A 20,092-nucleotide genomic window follows, 5' to 3' on the forward strand; every position below is an offset into this window, starting at 1 on the left:
AATCTCCACAGATTGCCAGGTGACCCCTGAAGGCAAAATTGCCCCCATTTGAGGGCCACAGGCATAAAAACCAGTATTACCACCTGAGGTCAAACTTCAGCTTTCTTTCTCCTGTCCTCTCTTTTCTGTCTGATAAATTGCTTCTGACCAGTGAAAATTTAGTATACGTGTAATCTATCTCAGAGTAGAAAATCGTCAGATAATCAGTTTCATATACAAAATTATCAGCTTGCTACCCACTTTGGTATATTTCATATATAGTGAAATGCTTTTAGTCAACGTTATGTGATTGGAAATCTAATTTACCTTTAAGATGGCTAGAATGTTTGTGATTAGGCATTTGTTCATGCAAGGAGAACTACAACAGGACCTCAAAATTTGTTTTTTTTTTTCCTTTTTTTTTGTTTTTGTAATTTTCGTTTAAGAGAGAGTGTGTGTGTGCCAGTGGGGGCAGAGGGGCAGTGGGGGAGAGGGAGAGAGAGAATCTTCAGCGGGCTCCATGCTCAGTGGGGATGGAGCCCAGTCCCACGACCCTGGGATCATGACCTGAGCCAAAATCAAGAGTCAAGAGCTCAACTGACTGAGCCACCCAGGTGCCCCCAAATTTGTTTTTTTTAATTGATTGTGCCTCTGTATTTATATTTAATTCATAAGTACACTTCCTTAACATTTATACTTAATTGGTATTGCCTCCCTTATATGCCCATTTTCCTTTGCCAGAAGAGCATATACCTATAAAATATTTTTTCCCCTCAAGATGAGGATTTTGTTTTGTCCTGGCCTTTGAAAAAAATGTTTATTTTATTTTATTTTTTTTTAAGCGTTTATTTATTTTTGGGACAGAGAGAGACAGAGCATGAACGGGGGAGGGGCAGAGAGAGAGGGAGACACAGAATCGGAAGCAGGCTCCAGGCTCTGAGCCATCAGCCCAGAGCCCGACGCGGGGCTCGAACTCACGGATTGCGAGATCGTGACCTGAGCCGAAGTCGGACACTTAACCGACTGAGCCACCCAGGCGCCCCAAAAATGTTTATTTTAAAAAATTAAAAATTAATAGAGATTAAAGGTCATTAAGAGTCTACAATAGTAAATAGTAAGTAAATAAATTCTTTGAACCTGTTTGCTATGCATATACTTTAAACAAATATCATGCAGGTAGTTTCCTAACCATTTTTTTGAACAATGTAGTATGTTTGTCTTTCTATGCATATATACCTTTTATGTCTATACAGTTTGAAATAGAATATTTCCTCTCCATATTTATTATGGAAGTTAATCCACTCATGGTTTAAAAAGTCAAACTATAGAGGCACCTGGGTGGCTCAGTTGGTTAAGTGTCTGACTTCAGTTCAGATCATGGGTTCGAGCCCCACATTGGGCTCTGTGCTGACAGTTCTGAGCCTGGAGCCTGCTTTGGATTCTGTGTCTCCCTCTCTCTCTGCCCCTCTCCCACTTCTCTCTCTCTCTCTCTCTCTCTCTCTCTCTCTCTCTCTCAAAAATAAACATTGAAACATTTTTTTAAAAAATCAAACTGTATGGGTGGCGCCTGGGTGGCGCAGTCGGTTAAGCGTCCGACTTCAGCCAGGTCACGATCTCGCGGTCCGTGAGTTCGAGCCCCGTGTTGGGCTCTGGGCTGATGGCTCAGAGCCTGGAGCCTGCTTCCGATTCTGTGTCTCCCTCTCTCTCTGCCCCTCCCCCGTTCATGCTCTGTCTCTCTCTGTCCCAAAAATAAATAAAAAACGTTGAAAAAAAATTAAAAAAAAAAAATCAAACTGTATGGAGCTAATACAGATTCTTTGGCTTGAGATGGGTGATGGTAGCCTGGTGTCGGGTGCTAGAAGAAACGCTGCAGCTGGCACTCATTGTATTGTAGTGAACATGACAGTGAGATTTGCTGAAATAGTTTTCACACTTCTGAACTTTTAAAATCCTCAGCACCCAGTATAGCGTGTGGAACAGAATAACCTCTGGAATATTTGTTGGATAAATGAAAGTAAGTATCTTTTTCTAGGCTTGCAGTATATATACATTTGCTTTTCTTCTCAGGGTCCTGTAATGCCAGGGAGCCATTCAGTTGAAAGATTTGTAATAGAAGAGAATCTTCACTGCATCATTAAGTCCCACTGGAAGGAAAGGAAGACTTGGTAAGATTGTTTTCATGGTAACTTTTAGAGTGGAGAAAAAGTAGCAAGTTTGATTTGGTAAGAGCAAAATGTATATAAAGAGTGTAAGAAAATCTTCCTCTTTCTGATGCTCTGTCCTTTAAAAAAATAAAACCAATCTCTGAGAAGACTTCTTTGCTTTCTCAAGGCCCTTCACACTCAAATAGTCGTTGTCCAGATGCTTTAAGGTTCTATAGTGCTTTGTAGTGATGTGCACATGATGTTGGCTTTTTTGTGTGGGTGTTTGCCAAAGGCTATGGACAAATTAACATGAATGACCAACTGGTTTTGGTGTGAATGTTACGGGAATAAATGAATATTAATAGTTTTCTAGCACTTAGATATCAGGCTTTGGAAAAGTTTTGTTTTAGTATTTCCTTAAGCCTTGGAAAGTTTTGGTTTAGATTGTAAGATGGAAAGGAAGATAGTGTTTTGGGAGTCATCTGCTCAGAAATCTTGTAGTAGATCCTAATATGATTTCTTAGTATTATTGCTTATACTTCTTTTTTCTTTGAAGGAGTTAAACAAAGTAATTTGTGCTATATTTAAGTGAAGTACCTGAAATGTGGAGCATTTCAGAAAAGATTTCTTTCCCTTGTATCTGAACACTGCTTTTGCAACTGCTTATTTGATTTGTTATGTATCTTTGTGTACTTACTAAACTTCAGTTACATTGTTTATAGTGCTGCACAGCTGGTGAGCTATCCAGGGAAGAACAAGATCCCCTTGAACTACCACATAGTTGAGGTATGCATTCCACGTGGAGCATGTGTCTAAGTTTCTGAATCTTTCTGCTGATTTTAGAGTGTAATTGAGTCTTGGCTTTTTTTTTTTTTTTCTTGCAACTTGTCAGACCCTGAAAATTAACATAGGAGTGAGGAAAATGCTTTTGGTTTTGGTGTTCTGTTAGCCATGTTAGTAAAGAGAAAAGAGGAGGTTGAGACCAGTAGCCAAATGGAATTTTGAGTTGCCCATAAATTATTTATATAGTATGTCTTTATTCATGGATAGTTATCATAGATAATGTTGTTACCTCCAGTCCTGTCAGTACATTGTCCACTTACAGATGTATAATTGGCTTGAATAATTTAAAATATTGTATTACTTTACGCAGATGACCTATCCTTAACTGATGTCTATCTGGCCTCTTATTACTAGCAGACCTCTAACAAGTATATTATTCCCTGTATGACAAGGTACAGATAAGTATGAATCTTTGTGTATTCCTAGAAAACAAAAGAGCCAGTTGTTTTTGGAAGTAGGAAGAATAAATAATGCTTTTGACCCCATATTAAGTCATACAGAAGGGCGATAGTAGTAAAGTTGAACACCTCGTAGAGACTCATGTTCTGAAAAAGAGTGTTTTCACTTGACACATGAGTCAGACTGTCCGTTGCATTATTCCTTCATGTAAAATACTCATGTGATGTATTATTTAAGATACACTTTTTATTCATACTGCACTTATGTGCTTTCTTGAAAATACTGCATCTGTCCTATCTTTATAAAACTTGAGAGTATGTTTAGGCTATGAACTTGACTCATTGATGTGTCAATTGAAATGCAAAACATAAATAAGTTAGGCTATGAACTTGACTCATTGACCTGTCAATTGAAATTTCAAATCTGAAAAATGTGTGAAAAATAATCAGAATGAAGTATAGAAGTATGGGAGATGGGGGTGAGAAGAAAGACGCAGACCAGGCTGTAGAATTCTAGGTAGGTGCTCCACAAATTATACAGGGAGGCCAGAAACAAGTTTCTGAGCAACAGTCATGGCAAAGAAATCTTGGGCTACCAAAGAGATTTCTGGGCACCGATTTTATTTTATTTTATCTTGTTTTATTCATTTTAATGTTTATTTTTGAGAGAGAGAGAGAGAGAAAAACAGTGTGAGTGGGGGAGGGGCAGAGAGAGAGGGAGACACAGAATCTGAAGCAGGCTCCAGGCTCCGAGCTGTCAGCACAGAGCCCGACGCAGGGCTCGAACCCACGGACCGTGAGATCATGACCTGAGCCGAAGTCGGACGCCCAACCGACTGAGCCACCCAGGCGCCCCTGAGCACCAATTTTACAATGTAGCAGCCTGGAATGACTTGACTGTTTTCTGTTCCTATCCTTAAGAGTCTACTAAGGGTTTTTACTACTTACAAGAATGAGACCCTGGTGGATCTGTGAGTGCTGCACAAATCAACTCCAATACTTCCAGAGTTGGAGTTAATTGCATGGATATTCTTATTTAATTGAGATGCAATTTTTATTACAGTATTCAATTATAGTTCTTCATGTTTTAAAGAACATTATTTTAAATATTAAAAAGTAATTCTTCTTTCATTAGAAAGGCCATGGAGTTAGAGTTTACATTTAGAATGTTGAGGTCTTTCTGATAGAAGTGCGTAGATACCTGTGGAATTGAATTCTGACTCATGATTCTTTTATAGGTGATCTTTGCAGAGCTGTTTCAGCTCCCTGCACCCCCTCACATTGATGTGATGTATACCACACTGCTCATCGAGCTGTGCAAGCTTCAGCCTGGTTCACTACCCCAAGTTGTATCCTTTCTGTGGTTTGTAAACTTACTGTCTTTGGCCTGGCTTTAAAAGATTATTAAATATTTCTTACTGTGGGTTTAAATCACTTCATGAAAAATTTGGCATTTCTTCAAAAATTAAGCATACGTGTATCACTCAATCCAGCCATTCCACTCTTAGGTATTTACCTAAGGGAAATGGATGCACGTTTCTCTACAAAGACTTGGGCGTTAATATTCATTGAAACTTTATTTGCAATAACCTAAAATGAGACAATTCAAGTATCAGCACATGAATGTATATACAAATATGTCATATCTATACAATGGAATACGACTCAGTAATAAAAAGGAACAAATTTTTGGTGCAGGCAACAATTTGAATAAATTAGAAAATATTTATGCTGAATAAGAGATACCAAACAAAAATTTATACTATATGATTCCATTTACACAAAATTACTAGAAAAGTAATCCAGTGATAGCTGACCAATATTTGCTTGCAACATGGGGGAAGAGGGGAAGAAGAGGCTATAGGGGAGTATGGGGAAATTTTGGAGGTGATGTCAATATTCTCTGTCTTTATTTCCTGGGTGTATATAGGTCAGATTTATTGTACGTCATTGATAACTCTAGAGCAGTTTTTTTAAAAATCAATTACATTAAAAAGATACTCAATATTATCAGTCATTATACAGACTTCTAAGAAATGTTATTTTTTATCACAACTTATTTTGAAGGAGGATGAGGAATAGTTTTCCTTATCCTCGAATTCACAGCTTGCACAGGCTACTGAAATGTTATACATGCGTTTGGACACGATGAATACTACGTGTGTAGACAGGTATAGTAATTGCCTTAGTTCTATACTGATTGTTAGCAGCTCTGCTCCCTGTACTTTATACAAGAATTTGAGGGGCGCCTGGGTGGCGTAGTCGGTTAAGCGTCCGACTTCAGCCAGGTCACGATCTCGCGGTCCGTGAGTTCGAGCCCCGCGTCGGGCTCTGGGCTGATGGCTCAGAGCCTGGAGCCTGTTTCCGATTCTGTGTCTCCCTCTCTCTCTGCCCCTCCCCCGTTCATGCTCTGTCTCTCTCTGTCCCAAAAATAAATAAACGTTGAAAAAAAAAAATTTAAAAAAAAAAAAAAAAGAATTTGATCAGCAAAACATTTGCCTTCTTAAGAGTTTCTAAGTTGATTTTTCTTTCTTGCCTTCTCAAGATAATCCTTTGTATAATAATAAAACTCATAGTTGTGACATTACATTTTCTAGTCCAACTTTCAATATGAAATAATGACCGTGCTGAGGTTTTCTTTAATTTCATTCATTGTTCATTTGTTTGGTGCTTTGGTATAGCTCTACTTTTTCTTCTGTAACTGGGTATGTAACTTTTAAAATCGGCTTTATGCTAACTAATTCCTATGCAGGAGCAGAATCTAATACGGTGTATCATGTATCAATATATGTTATATATGTATTTTTGTTTGTTAATACTATCTGCTTTTAAAATAATTAGCTTCTAGATAACTACAGCTTGAAGACTCAGTTTATACAAAAGATCATATTGGATTTTTAGAGATGTGGTAATTACATGCCCACTGTCTCCTTTTTGGGGAGGCTTGTGTGCTACCTTTATCAGCTGGTACTCTTTCTTACCTCTTTTGGTCCCCCAAATGAGATGGGGACAGGTACTGAACATTTCTCCAATTTCCACAATCTTTTTTTTTATTTTTCTTTTTCAAAGGAGTGATTTTTTTAAAATACTTTTTGAGAGCGCAAGTGAGCAAGGGGCAGAGAGAGAGGGAGAGAGAGTGCGGAGCCCAAAGCAGGGCTTGAGCTCACCTGATGCAGGGCTCAGACTCAAGAACCATGTGATCATGACCTGAGCTGAAGTCAGATGCTTAACCAGCTGTGCCATCCAGGAGCCCCTCCATGATCTCTCATGTCATTGTTCAGATTCCATTTCTGAAAATTATTAGTAAGGACTATTCTGTGTCAGACCTATTATCTTGAGTAATTTCAGTGATTGAAGTTACAGATTTCATCTGTAATTTCATGGATTACAGATCCGTGAAGGACATGCTTTAAGAAAGTGTCTTCTGATTTTTCTCCCAGTCTGATAAAGCTAGGAATTGTGTTTTGTCATTTATTCAGCAAATATATGTTGGGCACTTACAAATTTCACAGCATTATACTAAAGTGATTTCTGTTTGGTTAGATCACTTGTATTTTTAGGGGGAAAGAGATGGTATATTTTGTGGTGAAAAGGGCATAGTGTGGTGATGAGAGACTATACTTTGGCTCTGCCATTTATAAAATGTTTTATCTGCAATTCCTTTGATCTTTTTTGGGGGGGGTGCTCTGTTTCATTGTTAATGAAATGGGGAAAATAATGCATTACTTGAGAGTTAGAACTCACCCGTGTGTGTGTGTACACAAAACAGGCATTCAGATTGTATCTGTTACTAAAAAAGGATAGTACTTTTAGAAAGACTGAGATATGGGACTTATTTTTTGGAGAAGATGAATGGTAGGATTTACAGAGAAAAAGGTAAGTGGCAGGAGAATTTACAGCTTTGGTTGAGTATGTGCTTCTACCTCGATAAAACAGGGTTTTAGTCTGAATTCATTATATAAGTTTCTGCTACAGATTGCAACCATTCATCCTTTCTATCTCCCCACTGCTGCCCACTCCTCTCTATAGGTTTATTAATTGGTTTTCCCATCATCTGAGTAACTTCCAGTTCCGTTGGAGCTGGGAAGATTGGTAAGTGGTGGCATGTTTTATCTTTCCTTTCTCTGCAGTCTTCCATAATAAAACTTAGTATCTAAAGCTGTAACACAAAAGCAGTCTTCTTCGAAGTCTGAAATATCTAGTTCATTTTTGGTATTTACATATATATAAATAACTTATGTACAAGGAAACTTGTAGCTAAGTACACATTAGGTATAAGTGCAGATTATGTGTAAGAAGTTATAAAACTAGCTTTTTTCTCTTTAGGTCAGATTGTCTTACTCAAGATCCTGAAAGTCCCAAACCAAAGTTTGTAAGAGAAGTTCTAGAAAAATGTATGAGGTAAGTTCTTTGTGTTTTCTGCTTAGCTTAGTTCTCCTAAGTTCTTTGGGGGTTTTTTCTCTTCTTTGTATGTGTGATGTATGTCCAGAATATCATTTTTTAAATCCAAGTACTTCCTCTCTTTCCTTTCAGTTTTTAGTCAAGATTTAGGCTAAAAAAATTTAAGACTTGTCATCTGGATTCCACGTGAATTAGGCCAATAAATTTTTTGTTTTTTGGTTTTTTTGTCAAATGTACTTTGAAATAATTTCACATTTCAGGAAAGTTGCCAAAATAGTGCAAAGAACTCTGTACCCTAGACTCCTTGGTTGTTAACACTTTACCACATTTGTTCTAATGTTCACTTCCTTTTCCCTGCTGTATACACACACCCACTACACTGGACTCTCTGAAAACAAGCTGCAGATGTGATGTCGCATCGTTCTTTAACAGTCCGTTGTATCTTCCCCCAAAACAAAGATGCGCTCCCAGGTGGCCGGCACACAACCCTCCAAGTCAGGAAACTGGCTCTAGTGCAGGAATCTGACATCCAGCCCCAAGACGCTGCTGAGATTTTGCCAGCCATCCTGATATGTCTGTTCTCTTTCTGGTCCACAGTCCTATCCAGGACCACACAGGTAGCGTTTAGTTGTCATTCTCTTCACATTCTCCCCTTGACCAGTTGTTCGTTCTTGTCTTCCATGCCCTTGTCAGTCGTAAAGAAGTTAGGCCTTTCTTTCTTGAGTTCCCTGCCCTGCCCCCCCGCCTCCTGTGTCTCCTGCCCACACTCAGGACCTGTGCTGTCGGTGCTTTTCGCCACGCGTCCCATCAGGAGGCACATGAATCTCTCCGCTGACATGTTAACCTTGACCACCTGGTCGTGTCAGTGTCTCCCAGGCTTCACCTGAAATTCACCGTTTTTCTCTTTGTAACTAATTAATAATCTGTGGGTGATAATCTGAGATTATACTCATATCCTCTTCTTCATCAAACCTCTCCTGACAACTGTTACTTTTGTCTGCCACCACTATGATGATTGCCAAGTAATGATTCTCTTTTTCCAGGTTTTTGCCCACATTTGTTAGTTGGCATTCTCCTGTAAGAAAGAGCTTGTCCTTTTTCGCCCATTTATTTATTCCTGTGTTTATATATCAGTAGAGACTAATAGATTTCTATTTCATTCCGTGAGTTCCAGTCTATTACTGTCATTATTTTGATGCCCAAATTGTCCCTGATTTGTTTATTGGGGGAGCCCCTTGTGGCTCCGGTGTCCTTTTTTTTCCTCTCATAATATCTCCCTCCATTCATTAAGCATTTCCTTATTTTTTTCATAAGATGTTCCAAGCTCATCTTGTGTTTCCTTGCCCCTCCCCTGGAATCATCTATTTATTCACAGAGCCCAAGTTTTTAATAATGGAGTATGGTATTTAGGAACCAAGATTTGGACTCTTGCTGTGCTAGTTGCTATTGGGATATCATTGATTCTGGATGGACAAAGGTAGTACATGCATTTATGCACACACACATACATACATACCTTTTTATATCCACTTAGGTGTGTGTATCTCTCCAATTCCAACTCAGCTCCTCACTTTTCTCTAGCCTTCCCTTTTGCCAGGATTTTTTTTCAAGTGTGTTTATTTTAGGGAGAGTGGGAGTGGGGCAGAGAGAGAGAATCCCAAGCACGGTCTGCCCTGTCAGCACCGAGCCTGTTGTGGGGCTCTAATCCATGAACCGTGAGATCATGACCTGAGCCGAAACAAAGAGTCAGTCACTTAACCAACTGAGCCACACAGGCGCCCCTGCCATGATTCTAAATACCTTTTCAGGCAGTAGGAAACTTGGCTCCCATTAGCCTTGATGTATATTTATTTGCTACAGTGTAACCACTCTCCTCATCATGGAGACTAGGTCCTCTGCCCCACTTTACCCCAGTACCACTCCACATCCTTGGCCACCAGGCTTGTGGACCCACTGGCCCACCCCTCATTGCAAACCAGTAAATTTTGAAGAAAGCCGGAGGTTATGTTGTCATGACAAAAGCTTTAAGGACTTGTTTTCCCCTTTGGCTTCTTGGTTGTCAGCTGAGTCCAGGGTGTTGGAGATGGGACTTTCCCGGTAAGTTGGATGTTACCATAAATAATGGAACTAACGAACAGCATTTTCTGAGGCTCTCATTTGCATTGTAGGTTGTCTTACCACCAGCGTATATTAGATATTGTTCCTCCTACCTTCTCAGCTCTATGCCCTGCAAACCCAACCTGCATTTACAAGTATGGAGATGAAAGTAGCAGTAAGTAATAAAGTAAATCCCGTTGTCTTTGAAAAGTACTAATGCCAGTATTTCTGAAATCCATTATTTAAGGTGGAGAAAGTAAACTTTTTCTTTTCTTGGGGTTTTTTTTTTTTTTTGTCTGTTTGAAAGGTGATCTACAGTAGTCACTATTTTGTTTGCCCTGTCATCCTTTGGAAGATTCATGACCTACTTAGTTATTACTTGTGAACTTTTTTCTTAATATTGCTTATAATGTTATATCCATGACCTTATTTTAAATATGCTGCTAAGTACAGCAAGTTGAATTTAAAGCCCAAACTTGATAAATGTCCTGGCGGTGGAGATTATTTGACTTGGTTGTCCTGTGGTACCAGTTCAGGTGTGGGAACATAGGTGCACACGGGATACATTCCGACCAGCAAGAGGCCTGTAGAAGGAAATTCTTAAATACGGTTTTCTTACTTTTTGGTCACCTCGTGTCTGAGATTATGCTATGAATCAGAGGGCCTAGAATTTGCTGTGCTGTGTTGTGCTTAACACGTAACAAAGGTAAGGCGTCGTACCTTGGTGGTCCCTGCAGAGAGTTAGGTGTGTAGTTGCTCCACGGGAGTCTTTCCAGACGGCGCTGCACGCGGCTCCTCCACACACCTGCCACCTCAGGTTGGGCAGCAGTTCTTTGTGTCTTGGAACTCCCTTCCCTCCCCTCCCTCACCTTCTGTGCGTGCCCTGCTTCTCCACTACACCTCACGCTACACCTGTTTTCCTTGAAGTAAACTCCGTTGGTCCCAATGCTAAGTACATTTCCTACGTTATTATGTCCCTTTGTCCTCGAGACATCTCTGAGAATCAAGTGTGTTTAGTAGACCAGTTTTACGGCGAGGAAATCTCTTCAGACAGGTGAGGCCAGAGTGAGGTTGCATCCGAGGGGCAGAGCCCAGACTCACATCCAGGCTTACTGAGCAGCCTTGCTCTTACCACTGTGCTTCCCTGAAAGAGCGAAGTGTGAGGCGGTGTGGCACTCCTCTGAGTGCTGATTTTGAGCTCTGCCTCAGTCTGGCTCAGAGAAGCAGAAGGCACAGTCTTTGATCTCAAGAGCTCAGACTTTTGTTGAATATGGACTTTGCTTTTTTCCTATAGAAACAACTGAACCTAACAGTTAAGGCCCGCCTAACAGTTGTTCCTGCTTTTTTATCTGTCATTTCTCAGATGGACCCCTGCTCCAACCAGGCCACTTCTTTTTTATCTTTCCTGTGCTCATGGTTTTTGGTTTTGCCTTTCTCTCTGGAAAGCCCTTTCTGTCTTTAATTCCTATACTCTCTCTAGGGTCCGGCAAGGCTCCTCTCCTATAAATACTGCCCTTTAGCAAGCCAGTTTTGTGTTGCTCTGGCTACTTCCTATGTGACTATCTTGGTTCCCATGCTACAATGTAGACCCTTCAGTGACACGAGATTCTTTTTTTTTTTTTTTTTTTTTTGTCTCCCACTTTTAGGGAAAAGCAAACAGCACCTGTGACCTGTTGTGATTGACTTCATTCATTCCAAGTGCTTATTAGTAACTCCTATGTCAGGATTGTCTTTTGATTTATTACCTCTTTGTCCACCTTACGTTAAAAGATTTCCAGTTGCTGTAGTGATGCCATACAGTATGTATTAGCACAAATAAGGACTCGACAGATAATAACCAATAGTAAACACATAGAGTCACAACATATGAGCATCTGGCTTCTGTAGACTCAAGTGTATGGCCTCAGCAGAAGAGAAAAGCAAAAAAAACCTATCACAAGTTGGCAACCTTCACCTGTTCAAACACAAACTTAGTCGTTACTGTCTCAGAAAAAAATGAGGAGGAAGGGACATTGACCAAAATGAAATAAATACATTGAATCTCGGCTTTTCCATAAGAGACTGTTAAAAACTGAGAACAAACTGAGGGTTGATGGGGGGTGGGAGGGAGGGGCGGGTGGGTGATGGGTATTGAGGAGGGCACCTTTTGGGATGAGCACTGGGTGTTGTATGGAAACCAATTTGTCAATAAACTTCATATAAAAAAAAAAAAGAATCTCGGCTTTCCAGCTTACAAAAAAGCCTAGGGATTTGAGGACAAAAGACAGTTACGTAAATTTCTCAGCTATTTATTTATAAGAACAGTCTTAAAACTTGATCCTACCCTTTTCCCCATTCTGTGCTTAGATTCTCTTCCTGGACACTCAGTTGCCCTCTGTTTAGCTGTTGCATTTAAAAGTAAAGCAACCAATGATGAAATCTTCAGCATTCTGAAAGATGTACCAAATCCTAACCAGGATGATGACGACGGTAAGGGACTACTTCTTCAGTGGAACTATCTATAGGCCAGGTTAAAGCATAAATATAAAGCATTACTGGCAGTTTGAGTTCCTCCTAAGTCTCAACGGATGCTTCTAAGCAGTAGCCTGTTCAGTGTGTCAGTTCAGTGTGCCAGCAACTTTCTTCCTTCTATAAAAGAGATCCTCATCTGCCTGTGACATAGCTTACATTCAGTATAAAAACTAAACACAAAGTTAAATATGCTGTTACATTCATTTTTAAACATTCCCTGTTTTAACTTTAGAGAGGTTCCTGAGTGGAAGATTTGGTGAATTGTAATTGGATTTTTCACCTATTTAAGCTATTGTAATAATGATGTGTAACACCTACTGAGTATGTACTATGTAACTCCAGCCAAAACCCCTAGGGTTTTTACTGAGCAACAGTGGGAAAATAGGCAAGTAATTTATAAGTTCACCTGAATCAGTAAATGAACAAGGTAAAAAAAAGATGAGAGGGGCTTAGAACATATTAAAAGATATCTGAAACATACAGTAACTGAAACAATGAGATATTGGCACCAAAAGAGACGAATCAGGAAAACATGAAAAGTCTACTGGGACAGACAACTAGGTAACGTTTTGGAGGAAAATTTGTTAGATCTGTACATAAGGACATGTGCATAGTAATCAAAATAAAAACATGAATGGTCCTTGGGTTATTTATTACTAGGATTTTGTTTAGATTTTTCTGAGAAATTTGTATTATGATAGAAATTGTGTTTAGATAGCACATGTCAAAATGATGGTCCTAAATTTAGACGCTGTCAGATATCTTAAGACTTAGACTTACTAGTTAAGGGTTTGCTGAATCTTTTTATTAATATGTTATCTTGCCACCATTCAGAGCGATATGAACATGGAAGTCCACTTGTTATGTGTAAAAGAAATGGATCATATAGAAGAATTAGGGAAATAATCCTCAGAAAGTAAGAATTAAGATCATGCTTAGTTTTATATTTTGAGTATTTAAAATCAGCAGTGGTCTTTTATTGTCTATTTGTCCTCAGAGACATGACACGAATGTCTGGCTTAATGTTTGGATGTGAGTATGCCGCCCATTTAGCATTCCAGGTGAGGGAACAAAGAATTGCTATACTCATCATTTTTCTAGCTGTCTTACTGTGGAATATTTTTCAGATGAAGGATTCAGCTTTAACCCATTGAAAATAGAGGTCTTTGTACAGACTCTGCTACACTTGGCAGCCAAATCATTCAGCCACTCCTTCAGTGCTCTTGCAAAGTAAGTGCAACAAGAAGACATGCTCTGTTTTAAGGGTTTGGAACTTTGGTGAATACCAGGGGTATAGAAATTTGTAGCTAAAATTGTTGGACATGAAGATCTTAATAGTATTGGCATATAATTTAATAGAGCTCTGATTTGTAGTGGCTACAACCCTATTTGGCTCCTGTCAGTCTATGTGTACATTTTTTCACATGGCCCCTCAGAGAACCTAGTGAAAAACCTGGGTCCATGGGACAGTCATATATACAGTCAAGAAGCTCCCACCGTATCTAAGCATCTTCCTAAAGGAAGGGAAGTAGAAATGAGGGCCGACTACATTTTGGGGAGCCACCCAAAGGTTAGCATCTAAAGACAGAGCTTTCTAATTCATCAGACAATCCAAAAGAAGTAAGAGCATATGTAGATACTCCTCCAGCAGAGCAAACTGGGCTCCTCTCCCCACCTTGGCTTCCAAGTGTCTATGATTTGCAGGACCCCCACAGGAAGTGCAGTCAGGGTACTTCACCTGTTTGTGGAGACCATTCCTTAGCCCTCACCTATTCTTAGATGCCCCGTAAATTGTAGTCCTCAGCTGACAGTGAATGGTATATTTGTAAATCTCTCAAGGTTGTGTGACAAATTTCATACAAACCACGAATTCCTAATCATACCTTTTGTATCCTTAATGGTTAACATTGCGTTGTTTTGCATTTATGTGTTGCACTGTAAATTCAGTAACATTGAAAGGCTTTGAAAAACTTAAAATGCTTAATGAGTAAGTTATCTGTGGTATTTTTTCCCCACCGCGAAAAGGTTTCATGAAGTCTTCAAAACCCTAGCTGAGAGTGATGAAGGAAAGCTACATGTCCTACGAGTTATGTTTGAGGTCTGGAGGAACCATCCACAGGTAAAGACTATTTAATCAGACAAAGTTTTAAGTGTTGCCACTCAGGTTTTTTTGCTCAATCTTTATTGGTGTTCTAGTTTTCTTACAGTAAGTACCAGAGCCAGAGTGCAGAATGAATCTTAATTAAGACCTCCTGATGGTCAAATGGATCAGTTCCACAACCACTGAAAATGAATGTCACAGACCTCCTATTTTACTTTTGTAGCAGTGGGATTGTTGTGGCTTACATACAAGTGTGATTTACCCTGATGATTCTTTTCTCATTGTAGATGATTGCTGTGCTAGTAGATAAGATGATCCGTACACAAATTGTTGACTGTGCTGCAGTGGCAAATTGGATCTTCTCTTCAGAACTCTCTCGAGACTTTACTAGGTAAATGTGGATTATTTTACACAGTTTGTATTCTCTAAGAATCAGTTTATATTCAGTCTCATACATGAGCTTCAAGTTCTGATTGAAACACTGTTAATATACTGATGCTACCAGATTAGATAGAATTGGGACATGGCAGAGATTCCTGGACAATGTAAATCCACACAGCCAGGCAGTCTTCAGTGTCTCTGAAGGACGCTGATAAAGGATACAGACTATCGGGAGAGAAGATCAGGCCATGTGCCAGGATCTGAGCTGGACGGTGGGATGTGGGGAAGAGTTCCAGCTCAGCTGGGGACCTGGAATGCACAACAGGAACTGGAAGAAACCAGTCACAGTAGAGGAAGTACATGGCAGTGAGGGGTTGAGGAGAGTCTGGTGGGCACCTGAGTGCCTGTGGGGAAGGGCGGTATCTCACTTCAGTCAGAAAAAAACCTAGATTTAATGCAGAAGATTTATTCTAGACCCATTTCCTATACAGGAAAGAGATTTCTCATTAAGTTTCGTTCTTACTCATGAAGTTGAGTCCACAGGCTTCCTAACTGATCAGGAATAGCAGGAGTTGACACAACAGGCAACAAGGGAATCTTACAAGGATCTAAAAATCCATCACAGCACTTAACCTGTTCATCGTATCTGTTATTGCAGAGGACACAGGTCTAAAATGAACTGAATCCGTAGAGTTGGAAGGGTATGATCTAAAGTTACCATATCAGCCAGATTGGCACTCGCAAATTAAGGCAAGAGACGTCCTCAGATCTGTAAACTCTTCAGAAAATTGACCACCCAAATATTTAACCATTATCCTGAGCGATTTACACTGCAACTCATTTAATCCTCACCCCCCACTACGGAGGGGGTTACGTTATCATTCTTATGTACAAAATAGGAAAATGTTGCAGAGTGCTTAAGTATCTTGTCCACAGTCACCCAGCTAAGTGCAGAGTCAGAATTCAGACACAGGCATTCTTGAACCGATAAAGGGCTCAAAAGCACCCTCTGTTCTTGAACTCCAAGCTCAAGTATTTGTAACTCTGCAAAGCCTTCCAGACCACCCCTTCCAGAGTTGAAATACTTTGCTCTTGTACCTTGTCTGCTAACATAAGACTTTGGAGTTTTATGAATCAGCTGTTTTATTATCTTCCACTGAAACTGTCATCATCCAAGGCAAGATTTATAGAGGCTGTATCTTGGCATTAGGAAGAACTAATTTATAGACAGATGTAGTTAAGAAGCTACTTCAAAAAATAAACCTTTTATGCAATAAACATTTCAAAGCGCTTACAAGGTGATCCTAGTTGAGTAATTTACTGAGAAAGTAGCTGACCTATATTTATTTTATTCTTAAAAAGGCCCAGCAGTTGATAGCTAGTATGAACTAGTAAGTTTCTTAAATATTCCAAAGAATTGGCCGAATGTCTGCTAGTTAAGTAGTATAAGGCATGTGAAATGAGCCTTAGATTGGGCTTCTGTTTTGAGAAAATTCCAGTACCTGATGTTTAAATTTAGAAGAGAGAAAATAGATTTTTGTTCCTAATGTACATTTTTTCCTGGTGTGCCATTTCATTTCAGTGTATGTACACATACCTTCTAGCAAGTCTAGTAAAGGATGGAAATAAAAGTGATAAGGACCCACTACTGCCTCAGGAAGCTCACCTGAGTCTAATGGGTAGAGATAGGTGTTTGCACAATTTATAATACAAAAAAATTGGGGTCCCTGGGTGTCTTAGCTGGTTGAGCGTCCAACTCCTGATTTTGGTTCAGGTTGTGATCTCATGGTTGTGAGATTGAGCCCTGTGTCAGGCTCTGCCAGGCTCTGAGCTGGGCATGGAGCCTGCTTGGGATTCTCCCTCTCTCCCCCTCTGCCCCTCCCCCACTCACAGGCTCATTCAATCTCTTAAAAAAAAAGTATGTGTTACTGGAGAAATAGGACTAATTCTGCCTAAAGCGTGGAATCACCTTCAAAATGAGTAGGTTATAAAAGCTGAGAGGTCTTTCTAGAAGCATGCTTTAACATACAGTAACCAAACTCTGTTACTTTTAAGATTGTTTGTTTGGGAAATCTTGCACTCCACAATTCGTAAGATGAACAAACATGTTCTGAAAATCCAGAAAGAGCTGGAAGAAGCAAAAGAAAAACTCGCAAGGCAACACAAACGGGTAAGTCTTATGTCAATTCATAGTGGTCCAAGAAAGTATACCAGAATCTCTTGAAAATCTTCAGTTCATTACCTTGATGGGAACTTATTTTTTCTGAGGCCAAATTATGCAGAACTGATATGGAAGTGGAGGGAGAGGAAGGATCTGGGGGAGGTGTTGCTCTCCGCTCTTCTCCTGTTGGTGAGCCTGGAAGGAAGCACAAACCTTGCTTTTCTGTAGTTAGCCATCTGGATCTGCTTCAAGATTGCCCTTCCCAAAAGGAAGGCAGAGAAGGAAAGAGGGCACTTGTGTTTCCCTAAGACTTTCTGGTGCAAGAGGGGAGAGGGAGAAGCTGGTCTGTGTCTCACTTCCCCAGTCCTGTGGGGAGGGATGGGGCATTCCTTCCCAGGTTCACAGGATACTTCTCATATTAATAATAAGTACAGCATTTTAGCCATTTTGGGGGGAAGCAGTGAAGTGGCTGCATTCCGTGATTTTGCATAGTAGTACTAGTATTCTTTGTGACAGTATTCTCCAATGTTGTTGTGTGTTTACCAGAGTGGGTGGGAATAAATTTAATGACATCTATGAACCTGTAGCAGGTTCAAATGCTCGTCTCCATGTAGATCTGCATATATACGTGTCTGTTTGGTATGTAAACACATACTCACAAACTTAAAATACTGCAAGGTAAATGGTGTCATCCCCATTTTATACATGTCTAAATTGAGGCTCAGAGAACTTAAAATAACTTGCTCAAGGTGACATGGTTAGTGACAGAGCCTGTCAAACTCCAAGGACTTTCCCTTATGCCATACTGATCCCTAGATGTGTGGTGTCCAATAAAGTAACTGCTAGCCACATGTAACTGTTAATTAAAATTAAATACGTTTAAAATTCAGTTCTTTAGTCACACCAACGCCATTTCAAGTGCTCAGTGTGGCTAGTGGCTACTGTGATGGGCAGCAGAGATTTAACATCTCTCTCATCATAGAAAGGTCTACCAGGCAATAAACAGTACTCTAGAACCTAGCCTTAGTGTGGTATTAGGAGAAAACTAACTTGTGCCCAGTTGCCTAGAACATAAGGCAGACCCCTTAATAGATGCTGTTACAGAGAAAAGCAGAAGTCTATAAAAACAGGGGGTTCTGGCAATTTGGCTTTAAGGGTGGAAGAGGCTATCATAGATGAGGCCTTACTGACAGGGAGGTATCCAGAAGGAAATGGGCTTTCTAGATCTGGTGATGCCTACCTTCTTGCTAAAAGGACCACGAGGACATTGGTGTGTAATATACCTGGAGTCACTTTCTGGCTTAACCACTTACTAGCTACGTGACACTGGGAAAGTCGTCTAACCACGAAGTTGGGGTGGGGGGGGGGGCGGTGCAGAGGGACACTTCAGTGAATGCTCGATTCTGGCTGAGCTGGGAGGGAGTTGTTAAAGCTTAACAGAGGTATGTTGAGGCCATCATTGCCAGCAGAATCTTGAACAGTCTGCTTTGAATTATTACATGTAGTCAGAGCCGTTTTTGAATTATTGCCAGGGTGAGCAGGTTCTTGAGCTGCGTGCAGGCCTGCCCAGCTTTTCCGTAGGGCCGTTAGAGGAAAGCTGCCTCTCCGTTGTCACTGCTGAAGTGTCATAGAGCCTTGTATTAGTGACTGGAAAGTACTGTCGGGTCTTTCCCTGGTCAGCAGAGTTCTAAGAATATATTATCTATCCTCATTATTTGCAGGTTCTATTTTTGCAAGCTCACTTAAGATTTATTTGTAACCTCAAAGTCAATACTCCTGGTGCTTTCCCCATCATTCAGACATAGGCAGAGCAGTGAAAAATTTGAGTTGCCCAGTGGGCTTGTTCCCAGATAAAGTCAAACAAGGCAATACTCTGCCTTCTTGTTTCATTTCTTATACTGTAAAAAAGCATCCTTTTCGTAATGTATTTACTGCCATGTTTGGGCTTTTGTTGGTGGCTTTTACAGTTTAAAGTGGCCCTAAAGCATAAGGCTGAAATGCTGTCTAGTGTTCCTAAGTGCAAGAAGGCTGTGACATGTCTGACGGTAAAAACACATAAGTCAGTTGAGCTTCTTTTGGGCATGAACGACCATGCTCTTGGCCGTGAATTCAGTGTTCATAAATCAACAATATCATAATCCAGATAAAGGAAAAGGAAATTCACCAGTATGTACGTGAGGCTGCTCCATCAAGGACCGAAGTAACCTCTGTAAGTGCTGTGGAAAAGCAACTCAATTTGTGGATTCATAAGACAAGGATAGATTTAAAAAACGTAGTACACAGCATTCTTGCGGGGCTGAAAGCCAAAGAAATTTAGTCATGTTACTCAGGGTCAAGAAGATGTTAAATCTTTCTCAGGCAGTGTTTGAATATAAAGAACTATTGTATATAATTATTTGTAAAACACATATATTAAATAAGCTATCTTTAGACAGAAACACACATAAGGTTACTTGTTGATCAGTTGACAAAAATAAACCAAAGACTCCCTAAGAACCTAACCCTGTATTTCCCTGACTTCAGTACTAATTCAGGATTCACAACAAATGTATCCACATAACTATGGTAAATAACAAGAATCTACTGTACATTTTCCATGGAGCTCAAAGCTGTTTTCTTTTTGCATGGAGGAAAAATGTAACCAACACTTCCTCCCTGAATGGTCTGTCTTGTAAAAGGTATAACTCACTTCTGCTCTATAGCAAATACTCTTACTGCTGTGATCATGACAGGTGCCACCAAGTTTCCCTGGCCTAGGTAAGTGCCCACAGGACTTTTGGGTGTATGCAGGTGCATCTGGGTGGTGGAGTACTTTCATTAGAGAATACAAGTCTTCAAGTGGCACTGGACCAGACACAGTAACATCCTTTCTCTTACTTAATGGGATCTAACATACTAGAATTCTAAGAGGCATTTTCCTTTTGTTCCTGTGCATCCTGTAGCGAAGTGACGATGACGACAGAAGCAGTGACAGGAAAGATGGGGCTCTAGAGGAGCAAATAGAAAGACTGCAGGAAAAAGTGGAATCTGCTCAGAGTGAACAGAAGAATCTCTTCCTCGTTATATTTCAGGTATC

At 40.0% G+C, this 20,092-nt stretch overlaps 1 protein-coding gene across 2 annotated transcripts in view; it reads left to right on the top strand.

The window, feature by feature from the left end:
- NCBP1 (nuclear cap binding protein subunit 1) overlaps positions 1–20,092 on the top strand; it is a 39,029-nt gene that overhangs the window by 16,865 nt on the left and 2,072 nt on the right. For both annotated transcript variants that reach the window (XM_047066609.1, XM_047066614.1), the window contains 13 exons: positions 2,047–2,144; positions 2,846–2,909; positions 4,603–4,713; positions 5,471–5,535; positions 7,394–7,456; positions 7,691–7,765; positions 9,934–10,037; positions 12,209–12,331; positions 13,501–13,603; positions 14,399–14,492; positions 14,762–14,865; positions 16,911–17,025; positions 19,959–20,087. In XM_047066609.1, coding sequence (XP_046922565.1) covers positions 2,047–2,144; positions 2,846–2,909; positions 4,603–4,713; positions 5,471–5,535; positions 7,394–7,456; positions 7,691–7,765; positions 9,934–10,037; positions 12,209–12,331; positions 13,501–13,603; positions 14,399–14,492; positions 14,762–14,865; positions 16,911–17,025; positions 19,959–20,087 — 1,248 coding nt within the window. The remainder of the gene's footprint in view (positions 1–2,046; positions 2,145–2,845; positions 2,910–4,602; positions 4,714–5,470; positions 5,536–7,393; positions 7,457–7,690; positions 7,766–9,933; positions 10,038–12,208; positions 12,332–13,500; positions 13,604–14,398; positions 14,493–14,761; positions 14,866–16,910; positions 17,026–19,958; positions 20,088–20,092) is intronic.

This window comes from Lynx rufus, unplaced genomic scaffold (assembly GCF_022079265.1).
Source record: "Lynx rufus isolate CCGP_SWC_20201006 ecotype Redwood Valley unplaced genomic scaffold, mLynRuf1.p SCAF_10, whole genome shotgun sequence".
Classification (NCBI taxonomy): Eukaryota; Metazoa; Chordata; class Mammalia; order Carnivora; family Felidae; genus Lynx; species Lynx rufus.